The sequence below is a fragment of the Thalassophryne amazonica genome, chromosome 16, assembly GCF_902500255.1.
Source record: "Thalassophryne amazonica chromosome 16, fThaAma1.1, whole genome shotgun sequence".
NCBI lineage: Eukaryota > Metazoa > Chordata > Actinopteri > Batrachoidiformes > Batrachoididae > Thalassophryne > Thalassophryne amazonica.
In genome coordinates, this window is record NC_047118.1 from 8666521 (window position 1) to 8679429 (window position 12909).

General features: G+C 41.0%; 1 protein-coding gene across 3 annotated transcripts in view; it reads right to left on the reverse strand.

The window, feature by feature from the left end:
• Positions 1-12909, reverse strand: part of tlk2 (tousled-like kinase 2) — a 36230-nt gene that overhangs the window by 2263 nt on the left and 21058 nt on the right. For all 3 annotated transcript variants that reach the window (XM_034190377.1, XM_034190379.1, XM_034190378.1), the window contains 2 exons: positions 6786-6897; positions 6449-6556 (listed from right to left, as the gene is read on the reverse strand). In XM_034190377.1, coding sequence (XP_034046268.1) covers positions 6449-6556; positions 6786-6897 — 220 coding nt within the window. The remainder of the gene's footprint in view (positions 1-6448; positions 6557-6785; positions 6898-12909) is intronic.

A 12909-nucleotide genomic window follows, 5' to 3' on the forward strand; every position in this document is an offset into this window, starting at 1 on the left:
ACTGAATTTACCCCAGGTGGACTCCAATTAAGCAGTCGGAACATCTCAAGGATGATCAGTGGAACAGGACGCACCTGAGCTCAATTTTGAGATTCATGGCAAAGACGGAGAATACTTTAGTACGTGTGATTTGTTAGATTTTTATTTTTCATAACTTTGCAAAAATCTCACACTTTTTTCCATACTGTCATTATGGGGTATTGTGTGTAGGATTATGGGGAGGGAAAAAATGAATTTCATCTACTCCTGAATAAGGCTGCAACATAAAATGTGGAAAAAGTGAAGCGCTGTGAATACTTTCCGGATGTACCGTAACTGCAGGTGTTATTGTTCAGCCAGAGTGTGCCTCATTTTTTTTTGATGTATGAAAAGATTTGCACTATACTACATTTTTGTTATTTTTAAAAGTTCACCGCAGCGATGCCTCGAGACAGTTTTTGTGCTTTCAGAACAAGCCGAGTGTAAATTACCATCAATTATCGAGTACTCTGAACAGCCTGCTGAAGCTTTCTTCACAGAGTTGATGATCATTTTCAGCAGCTCATCCTGTCAAAGTGATGCTAATGTTAGCTCCTGCTGCTAAGCTACAGAGCTCTAACATGATCCATGATTATTAAGAAAATTGCGCTGGCGCACGGTGATGGCATCTGTCGATCAGATGTCATTTGACTGAAATACAGTGGGGAAAATAAGTATTTGACCCCGTCAGTTTTGCAGGTTTTCCCACCTACAAAGAATGTAGAGGTCTGTAATTTTTATCGTAGGTACACTTCAACTGTGAGAAAGAATAAAAAAAAAAAAATCCGGAAATCACAATGTATGATTTTTTTAATAATTTATTTGTATGTTACTGCTGCAAATAAGTATTTGAACACCTGCCAATCAGCAAGAATTCTGGCTCACACAGACCTGTTAATTTTTCTTTAAGAAGCCCTCTTATTCTGCACTCTTTACCTGTATTAATTGCACCTGTTTGAACTTGTTACCTGTATAAAAGACACCTGTTCACACACTCAATCAATCACACTCCAACCTGTCCACCATAGCCGTCTAAGGACACCAGGGACAAAACTGTAGACTTGCACAAGGCTGGGATGGACTACAGGACAACAGGCAAGCAGCTTGGTAGAAGACAACAACTGTTATGATTATTTATTAGAAAGTGGAAGAAACACAAGATGACTGTCAATCTCCCTCTGTCTGGGATTCCATGCAAGATCTCACTTTGTGGGGTAAGGATGATTCTGAATAAGCTCAGAACTACACAGGAGGACCTGGTCAATGACCTGAAGAGAACTGGGACCACAGTCACAAAGATTACATTAGTAACACATGATGCTGTCATGGTTTAAAATCCTGCAGGGCAGCAAGGTCCCCCTGCTCAAGCCAGCACATGTCCAGGCCCGTTTGAAGTTCACCAGTGACCATCTGGATGATCCAGAGGAGGCATGGGAGAAGGTCATGTGGTCAGATGAGACCAGAATAGAGCTTTTTGGAATCAACTCTACTAATCATGTTTAGAGGATGAGAACAACCACAAGAAAACCATCCCAACCATGAAGCATGGGGGTGGAAACATCATACTCTGGGGGTGCTCTTCTGCAAAGGGACAGGACAACTGCACCGTATTGAAGGGAGGATGGATGGGGTCATGTATTGCGAGATTTTGGCAAACAACCTCATTCCCTCAGTAAGAGTATTGACAGGACTGTGAAATGAAAATTGTGAAATCAGAGGAAAATATGCGGGGGGTACAGCTCCCCAGGAGCCGGGGTCTAGGGCCCTGTGGGGCCCCAGAATTAAATTTTTATCTAATGATACTTTTTCAGCATCTTCTGGAAGAACAAATCTCAAAATTTGTGGATATTTAAATGATCCTACATTCAACCTTTTATTTGACCTGTCGATGATGTTGAAATAACAGAATATGACATGGAATTAGGACCTGGAATGATTTTCCTTTTAATTGTAAACCAAATTCTGCATTAACTCAGAACAATTAAACTACATGAAATTTATGAAGACTGAAAAGACTGTTACAGCATTTCAAAAACCACAGCTAAAGATTGTAGAATATTTGGAAAAATCATGGTAAAATATCAACAACATACCTTACAGTAAAAACTCACTTATATTCTTGTGTAAATTCATGCAGCCTAAATCCATTCAAAGCCACAATGTCTTTTTTACAATGAAAGAAAGTCTAGATTAGTGAAAAAAGTCACATAATCTTGTCTAAAATCCTGTTTGAACAGCAGAATGTTTATTTTCCAGAGATAAAAATTCTTACCGTGTTTCCTGATAGCACACTTCACTTTTCCAGTTTCTTTTATCTTTCAGGAGTGTTGATGAAGCCAGCGACAATTCCACAGATTCTTGTCCTTATAAGACTTTTTCAAACAGTCTTTCTCACCATCTTCTCTCTGTGGGACGTCACTCCGTGACACAGACATGCTGCACAAATCTTCTTTTACAAATTTGAAAGCTCTAAAAGTTTGGGATGTCCACATGCTAAGTTTAGCTTTAGCGTCGCACAGGAGCCACACAGCGTCGCCACAGCAACCAACCAGTCCTGCTTTACGACAACTGTCATAACAGCTACGCTTTGAGTGGCATTTTTCCTCCGCGAAACTCCGCGGATCAGAGGAAACTGATGTGTATCTGTAACACACAGCTCAGTGTCTGCAGACTTATAAAACTTACACGATGTCGTAAAAAAGAGAACGCTTTGCGATAAGCATTGTAAAAACTCAGTGATGTTCACGATTAAAGAGTACATCACTAACACCCCACCCCCCTCCCCATGATGAAATCCGCGGAATCCCGCAGATCCGCTGAGTTTTCACAGCCCTGTATTGATGATGGGTCATGGCTGAGTCTTCCAGCATGACAATGACCCCAAACACACAGCCAGGGCAACTAAGGAGGGGCTCCGTAATAAGCATTTCAAGGTCCTGGAGTGGCATGGCCAGTCTCCAGACCTGAACTCAATAGAAAGGAGGGAGCTGAAACTCCAAACCTGAAAGATTTAGAGAAGATCTGTATGGAGGAGTGGAACAAAATCCCTGCTGCAGTGTGTGAAAACTTGGTCAAGATCTACAGGAAACGTCTGACCTCTGTAATGGCAGACAAATGTTTCTGTACCAATTGTTAAGCTCTGTTTTTCTAGGGGGTCAAACACTTATTTTATGCAATAAAATGCAAATTAATTATTTAAAAATCATACAATGTGATTTACTGGATTTTTTTTAGATTCTGTCTCTCACAATTGAAGTGTACCTACGATAAAAATTACAGACCTCTCCATTCTTTGTAGGTGGGAAAACCTGGAAAACTGACAAGGGGTAAAATACTTATTTTCCCCCACTGTAATTAGTCAAATCTACACCCAATTAGGATTTATGAAAAATAATCTGTTTTTATAGGTCACAAATGTATTTTTATCAATTCTGTGACCATGCGCTGTTGCCGTGCCTTATTGCATCCAAACTGCCTCAGGTCCTGGATGGCAACCATCCAAGCAGACACCTGGTCCATCCCCACGTGTCAAAAGAGGCAGGCGAGTCATGGGCATCACCACTGAATGTGGCGAATCATGACAACCCTGGTCTGAGTTCACACACAGTGAACTTCACTCAGGTGGCGTTGCTAATTGGGTAATTTTCACTTGAGTTGTGCGTTAATGCACAATTACACATTACAGCTTGGCAGCAATTCTTGTATTGTGGTGGCTCAGTGTTTAAGTGCAGTTGCTCCACTAATAAAGCTTCAGGGGAATCCAATGGAAACGAGTCCTTACAGATACGAGGTCTGTCAATAAAGTATAGGTCCTTTTTATTTTTTTCAAAAACTATATGGATTTCATTCATATGTTTTTACGTCAGACATGCTTGAACCCTCGTGCACATGCGTGAGTTTTTCCACGCCTGTCGGTGACGTCATTCGCCTGTGAGCACTCCTTGTGGGAGGAGTCGTCCAGCCCCTCGTCGGAATTCCTTTGTCTGAGAAGTTGCTGAGAGACTGGCGCTTTGTTTGATCAAAATTTTTTCTAAACCTGTGAGACACATCGAAGTGGACACGGTTCGAAAAAATTAAGCTGGTTTTCGGTGAAAATTTTAACGGCTGATGAGAGATTTTGAGGTGATACTGTCGCTTTAAGGACTTCCCACGGTGCGAGACGTCACGCAACACTCTCAGGCGCCGTCGTCAGCCTGTTTCAAGCTGAAAACCTCCACATTTCAGGCTCTATTGATCCAGGACGTCGTGAGAGAACAGAGAAGTTTCAGAAGAAGTCGGTTTCAGCATTTTATCCGGATATTCCACTGTCAAAGGAGATTTTTTTAATGAAAGACATGCGGGCGGATTGCAGCGTCGGCTCGCAGCCGCCGCGACGCTCCGCCACAAGAAAAACACCTCTGTTGGAAGCCTTAAGGACAAGTTGGAACATGCCCAGCTGTTAAACAATTTCTCATATACTCACTCCACTGAAAGCCATCAAAAGCCGCCTGGATTTTACAAATGGTTATCAACACGGAGGTGTTTTTCCTGTGCCGCCGCACCGCGCCGGCTGCGTCCCGACGCGCGGACCCGTCTGCACGTCTTTCATTAAAAAAAATCTCCTTTAACAGTGGAATATCCGGATAAAATGCTGAAACCGACTTCTTCTGAAACTTCTCTGTTCTCTCACGACATCCTGGATCAATAGAGCCTAAAATGTGGAGGTTTTCAGCTTGAAACAGGCTGACGACGGCGCCTGAGAGTGTTGCACGACGTCGCACCTCGCACCGTGGGAAGTCCTTAAAGCGACAGTATCACCTCAAAATCTCTCTCATCAGCCGTTAAAAGTTTCACCGAAAACCATCTTAATTTTTCGAACTGTGTCCACTTCGATGTGTCTCACAGGTTTAGAAAAAATTTTGATCAAACAAAGTGCCAGTCTCTCAGCAACTTCTCAGACAAAGGAATTCCGACGAGGGGCTGGACGACTCCTCCCACAAGGAGTGCTCACAGGTGAATGACGTCACCGACAGGCGTGGAAAAACTCACGCATGCGCACGAGGGTTCAAGCATGTCTGACGTAAAAACATATGAATGAAATCCATATAGTTTTTGAAAAAAATAAAAAGGACCTATACTTTACTGACAGCCCTCGTAGATGAATTCCAGTTATACAAACTGCTATTGGATAGACAGACAATTTTTTATTTATATATATACACACATATATATACACACACACACACACACACACACACACACACGAGGTCTGTTAGAAAACTATCCGACCTTTTTATTTTTTGCAAAAACTATATGGATTTGAATCACGTGTGATTGCATCAGCCAAGCTTGACCCTTCGTGCGCATGCGTGAGTTCTTTCACGCCTGTCGGTTGTGTCATTCGCCTGTGAGCACGCTTTGAGTGAGCAGTGGTCCACCCCCCTCGTCGGATTTTTATTGTGAGGAAAATGTCTGAACGATTTGGAGCTTTGCTGCATCAAATTTTTCCAGAAACTGAGAGAGACAGCCAGGTGGACACCATTCGGAAGATTCAGACGGCTTTCAGGGACGATTCTATGGGGATCACACAGATTAAGGAGTGTTACAACCGGTTTAAAGACGGCTCACAATGGCAGAGGGCGCGTCGCGCTCCGAGCGGCGATCGACAGGCTGAAACGACCAGATCATTTCCAAACTGAACGCTGTGTTGATCCGGGACGTCGTCTGACTACTACAGAAATGGCAGAAGAGGTGGACATACCACTTTTTCGGCACATTCCACTGTTACAGGAGTTTTTGTCATGAAAAGACGTGCGGAGGAATTCGCACGTCGGGACGGAGCCGCTCATGGCGCAGGACAAAAAGCAACGCCGTGATGAAGCCTCACAGGACATGTTGTGGCATGTCCAGTTCGTCCACAATTTCTCAGATAGTCACACGACTGAAAAGCCACCGAAAGCCGTCTGAATCTTCCGAATGGTGCAAGAGCTGGGCATGTTACAACATGTCCTGTGAGACCAACACGGAGGTGCTTTTGTCCCGCGCCATTAGCGGCTCCGTGGCGAATTCCTCCGCGGACACATACCTTTTATTTTGACCAGTTTAGTAAATATAAATAAAATCAAATTCTGTAAATATTTCAAGATGAAAATGTAATATTCTGATTAAATAATACATAATTTCCAACAATTTTCAGTAATGCATAATTTGACACATTTAAGAAAATTGTCTAAAATATGAATTGAAATTTACAATCAAATTAATAAAAATATGTACTGTACTGATTATTCTGCAAAGCATTTATGACAGTTTGTTCAAAACATACAGTTTATATGTTTGGGGTTAATATTTGGTCTCTATATTGCTCAGTTCCTCTAAGTGGAATGGGTTAATCTGTAATGAGATGCAGGAAAAGACCAAAAGAAAGGTACAAAATAAGAGAAACTACTACCTTAGCTTCAGGTGTGACTACTGGCTTTGGAGGAAACTGCACGTCTGTTGCCTTCAGTATGGTGTTCTCCTGCAGGATGTCCTGCTGGGACTGGTTATGACCGAAGGGCTGGAGAGCACAAGAGAGCAACAATATGAGCAAAATTAATAATTCTGTGAAATGCAACTGAACAATTAACATGTTTGTGCTGCTCGTTCATCTTAGATGTTTTCAGTCTCAACATCTCACTGGTTTCCCCAGTGAGGTAATTATGCTGATTTGTGTTAATATATTGAGACTTATCTCCATTCCCACAATATGACATGCAGTACATTTTTTTGCAGGATGTATGGCCTACCTTGCGACCATATAGACACTGGTAGAAAATTACTCCAACAGACCACACATCTACTTTGTTAGAGATTTTGGGAGGCTCTTTTCCAACCACAAAGCACTCAGGGGGCAGGTACCTACAGGAGGAAACAGAATCTCATTAAACAACAACCACCACCACTTTCATGCTCATTACCTTCTGTCTGTTAGCTCAAGAGCTAAACCATACAGCTGTGAGAATAAGAGGCTCTCAATTGGACAGATAAATGATGAATTCCTCTAACTACTGATGGCATGTTAATGTGACACTTTCACATTGCAAAAACGTGCATGTCATGGTGTCATGTCTGTCATCATGATATCAAACTTTGTATCTCGTAACAACGGAAACGTGCATTGATGAGAGAAAGCCTGTGCAAGTCTCCCCCCTACACACACACAGAAAAGTAATCAAAAATATGATTTATAGCAGTACTGATAATTGATCTCAATAAACTTAACTCTCATCCCTAGTTTGCAGCAACAAGGCAACACGCGGTTGAGTAACCGAAGCATTCATGACTTACACTCAATCCAGAAAAGGACGGACCCATGCACAGATGGAGGGGAATAATACTATAAGGCCCAGAGGTTCACAGCGTGGGGAAACCTAGTATCAGCAGAGGTGGAAAACCCCGCCTCCACGGCAGAAAAGATCTACCATGTATTTTTTTTCTACCTATGCAGCTAAAACAGGTGTTTTCACAGATTAGCTCATCTACCTGCCTGAACAGCTTAACTAATTAGAATCAGCTCTTTAAATGGGGTGGCCGGACTTCTACTCACTGAAGCCGGGGGGGGGGGGGGGGGGGGGGGGGGGGGGGGGGGGGTGTTTCCCCCACCTCTGGAATATTAACCAGCAGGGTTGATATTTCTTTTCAGAAGACTTGGATAGGTATCTTTTCCAGAGATCACAACTGATGTGTTGCACTTGAACTTTACCTAATAATTTTGCCTTTATTTAACCAGGCATATAATTAAGAACAATTTCTTATTGACAATCATAACGTATAACTCAACTAAATATAAATGGACTGCATTTCAACAACTCATTTCCATATGATATGGACGCTAAAAGTGACTCCTAGGCTAAACATAGGAATAAGATTTTGTGGAAGGAGCCCTAAATCTCAACGTAGGTTCTGAATCATTCCATTTACCTCGTTTAAGATAGACAGAGCTGTTATTGAAACCTGTAATCTCTTGACAGACAAAAACACTTGTGCTGATTCAGACAAGTATCTGAATAATGAAATATAGTACTGCACCCACAGCTAAATAACTCTGAAAGGTGTGCACAGCCAATAAGGAGCCAGAAAACACCAGAATTAAATAAATAACCAGGTGTGAGTACAGCAGGAAGACATGAAAACATGTAGGGCAAGTGCCCTCCAGGAACAGATCTGGGCAGTTCTGGCCTACACAGTGGTCATATAGATGACAACAAATGCTCTTAAGTAAACTAGCATGTTGCCCATGGGGATCCATGGTCTCTAAATTGGGTAGTGTTTATAAAATAGATACCTGACATTTTTCAAGTGTTGTAATGAATTATGCAAAGCTTCTATGATGAATTGGAATGGGACCTCAACAGTTTTTAGAAGAACGCAACCCTTTTATTTCCTGTTAATTACGCAATTTTTGAATGTTAATTTACCATCTTAATGTATTTATAAATTGTTTAGATTCTTGTTACACACACTATTACTCCTACTTCTTGTCATTTGATTTTTAAATGGACCACAATGGAAATAAGCGTTTTCACTTTTTTGTGTCATCCATGCATTTTTAACGTATTTATAGTTATATCATGTACATATTAAATAAAATCACGCACTTGTGCTTTTAACATATTGAGGATATGCCACCCCCTGCTGAATTGAATTCCAGAATGTAATCAACGTCCACTGTTCAGTGTTGTTAACTAATATCCGTAGTTTCTCCAAAAAATATTGGTCTTATCAATGCTCCATTTTAGCGTCGTTCATCCTTGACCCAAAATACATAAGCATATCAAATGGCAAATGTCAGCTCTCCCGTTTGTCCATAATCAAAGTTGTATGCATGCACACCTTTTTGTCTTTTCTGCAATCTGCCACAAGCGGGTGCTTTTATGTTTACACACCCACAAACAGAGACAACGCACTACACTTTTCATTCATGGTAACAGCAGGGCTGTGAAATGAAAATTGTGAAATCCGAGGAAAATTTGCAGGGGGACCCCCCCCCCCGAGGGCTTTGTGGGGCCCCAGAAACCAAGTAAAATTTTCATCTACTGATACATTTTCAACATCTCCTGGAAGAACAAATCTCAAAATTAGCGGATATTTAAATGATCCTAGATTCAACCATTCATTTGAACTGTCAATGATCATATTGAAATAACAGAAAATGACGTGGAAGTAGTACCTGGTATGTTTTTCCTTTTAATTGTAAACCAAATTATGCATTAACGCAGAACAATTAAACTACATGAAATTCATGGAGAGTGAAAAGACTGTTAAAGTATTTCAAAAACGACAGCTAAAGCTTGTAGAATATTTTAAATATCAGGGTAAAATATCAATAACATACCTTATAGTAAAAAGCCACACATTCTTGTGTAAATTCCTGTAAATCCACTCAAAGCCACAATGTCTTTTTTCCCATGAAAAAAGTCTACATTAATAAAAACTAATTTACACTGTTGTGTAAATTTATGTAGCCTAAATTCATTCAAAGCCACAATGTATTTTTTTTTTTCTAATGAAAGAAAGTCTAGATTAATGAAAGAAAAAAGGCACATAATCTTTTCTGAAATCCTGTTTGAACAGCATAATGTTTATTTTCCAGAGAGAAAAAAATTCATACCAGTTCGCTTTTCCTGTTGTGTTCATGAAGCCAGCAACAATTCCACGGATTCTTGTCCTTATCACACTTTTTCAAACCGTCTTTCTCTTCGTTCTGTCTGATGTAGCTCCGTGACACAGACATGCTGCAAAATTCTTCTTTTAAAAACTTGAAAGTTCTAAAAGTTTGCGATGTCCACATGCTACGTTTAGCTAAGCTTCGCACAGTGGCATTTATTCTCCTCGAAACTCCACGGATCCGAGGAAACTGATTTGTATCTGTAACACGCAGATCAGTGTCCACGGACTTATAAAACTTCCATGTCGTAAAAAAAAAGAACGCTTTGCGATAAGCATTTTAAAAACTCAGTAACGATCACGATTAAAGAGTACAACACTAACACCCCCGCCCCCTCCCCATGATGAAATCCGCGGAGTTTTCACAGCCCTGTAACAGCAACATGACTCTTAACATCTAAACCCCCCAAATCCCCATCCTCAGAGATGTTGGTCCATATGGACATGATAGCATCATGCATTCACTCATTCAACCGGTCTTCCCATTCTCCTCTGATGTCAACAAGGCATTTTCATCCACACGTTTGCACATGAAAATCCCAGTAGATCAGCGGGTTCTGAAATACTCAGAGCAGCCCACCTGGCACCAACAACCATGCCAAGTTTAAAGTCACTTAAATCCTCTTTGTTCCTTATTCTGATGGTCGGCGTGAACTTCGGCAAGTTATCTTCACCACATCTAGATGCTTAAACATACTGAGGTGCTGCCAAGCGATTGGCTGTTTAGCTATTTGTGTTAACAAGCAATTGAACAGGTGTCTGTTGTCACAATAATCATCACTGCCGATAGCACTTACCACATTTGAGGTTATAGCATGTGTGTCAATCCAGAGATACATGTACATTCACGGGTATTTAAAAGAAATATCATGACAAATAACTACAACATTTGCCAGGTAAGCTTTGTCAATCAGTTTACGTGATGGAAAGTCAATTTTGTTGCAGTGAATTTACCATTTAAAAACTCCCTGGAAAATTGTCCAGATGTTTTCACCAACTGCCGGATTTTCCAGCACCGTACTCTTACATCAAGGCAGAATATGTCAGGGAGAGATCCTGTGAATCATTCTGAAGATGGTAACATGCCTTTGGCAAGCTGTCAGTGCACAGGATAAGTGGTGCATGTTGTGCATCCGGATATGTCCACATTGACACACGAGGACAATGTGCTCCAACTCCACCAGTGATAAGTGCTACTGACACAAGGAGGGCAGTCCGAATTATGGCTGCTACTTCAAGAAGCCCGTATGCACTTATATGGAGACTTGAATGTTTTCTTACTGTAGTTAAACATGCTTGGTGTTTACATAAACACCAAGCACAATGCGTGAGGAGAAAAGGAGAAATTTTGGAGGTAGATATAAATCACCACTAAAATCAAGTCTTCCTTGATGTAAAGGCTACCTTTCCACACACTTCTCTTATATCTTGTACACAAAATCAAATTAAATCAATTTTATTTATATAGCGCCAAATCACAACAAACAGTTGCCCCAAGGCGTTTTATATTGTAAGGCAAGGCCATACAATAATTACGGAAAAACCCCAACGGTCAAAACGACCCCCTGTGCGCACGCACTTGGCAACAGTGGGAAGGAAAAACTCCCTTTTAACAGGAAGAAACCTCCAGCAGAACCAGGCTCAGGGAGGGGCAGTCTTCTGCTGGGACTGGTTGGGGCTGAGGGAGAGAACCAGGAAAAAGACATGCTGTGGAGGGGAGCAGAGATCAATCACTAATGATTAAATGCAGAGTGGTGCACACAGAGCAAAAAGAGAAAGAAACACTCAGTGCATCATGGGAACCCCCCAGCAGTCTAAGTCTATAGCAGCATAACTAAGGGATGGTTCAGGATCACCTGATCCAGCCCTAACTATAAGCTTTAGCAAAAAGGAAAGTTTTAAGCCTAATCTTAAAAGTAGAGAGGGTGTCTGTCTCCCTGATCTGAATTGGGAGCTGGTGTCACAGGAGAGGAGCCTGAAAGCTGAAGGCTCTGCCTCCTATTCTACTCTTACAAACCCTAGGAACTACAAGTAAGCCTGCAGTCTGAAAGCGAAGCGCTCTATTGGGGTGATATGGTACTATGAGGTCCCTAAGATAAGATGGGACCTGATCTAGCTGCAGCATTTTGAATTAACTGAAGGCTTTTCAGGGAACTTTTAGGACAACCTGAAAATAATGAATTACAACAGTCCAGCCTAGAGGAAATAAATGCATGAATTAGTTTTTCAGCATCACTCTGAGACAAGACCTTTCTGATTTTAGAGATATTGCACAAATGCAAAAAAGCAGTCCTACATATTTGTTTAATATGTGCATTGAATGACATATCCTGATCAAAAATGACTCCAAGATTTCTCACAGTATTACTAGAGGTCAGGGTAATGCCATCCAGAGTAAGGATCTGGTTAGACACCATGTTTCTAAGATGTGTGGGGCCAAGTACAATAACTTCAGTTTTATCTGAGTTTAAAAGCAGGAAATTAGAGGTCATCCATGTCTTTATGTCTGTAAGACAATCCTGCAGTTTAGCTAATTGGTGTGTGTCCTCTGGCTTCATGGATAGATAAAGCTGAGTATCATCTGCGTAACAATGAAAATTTAAGCAATGCCGTCTAATAATACTGCCTAAGGAAACATGTATAAAGTGAATAAAATTGGTCCTAGCACAGAACCTTGTGGAACTCCATAATTAACCTTAGTCTGTGAAGCAGATTCCCAATGTACATGAACAAATTGTAATCTATTAGATAAATATGATTCAAACCACCGCAGCGCAGTGCCTTTAATACCTATGGCATGCTCTAATCTCTGTAATAAAATTTTATGGTCAACAGTATCAAAAGCAGCACTGAGGTCTAACAGAACAAGCACAGAGATGAGTCCACTGTCTGAGGCCATAAGAAGATCATTTGTAACCTTCACTAATGCTGTTTCTGTACTATGATGAATTCTAAAACCTGACAAACTCTTCAAATAGACCATTCCTCTGCAGATGATCAGTTAGCTGTTTTACAACTACCCTTTCAAGAATTTTTGAGAGAAAAGGAAGGTTGGAGATTGGCCTATAATTAGCTAAGATAGCTGGGTAAAGTGATGGCTTTTTAAGTAATGGTTTAATTACTGCCACCTTAAAAGCCTGTGGTACATAGCCAACTAATAAAGATAGATTGATCATATTTAAGATCGAAGCATTAATTAATGGT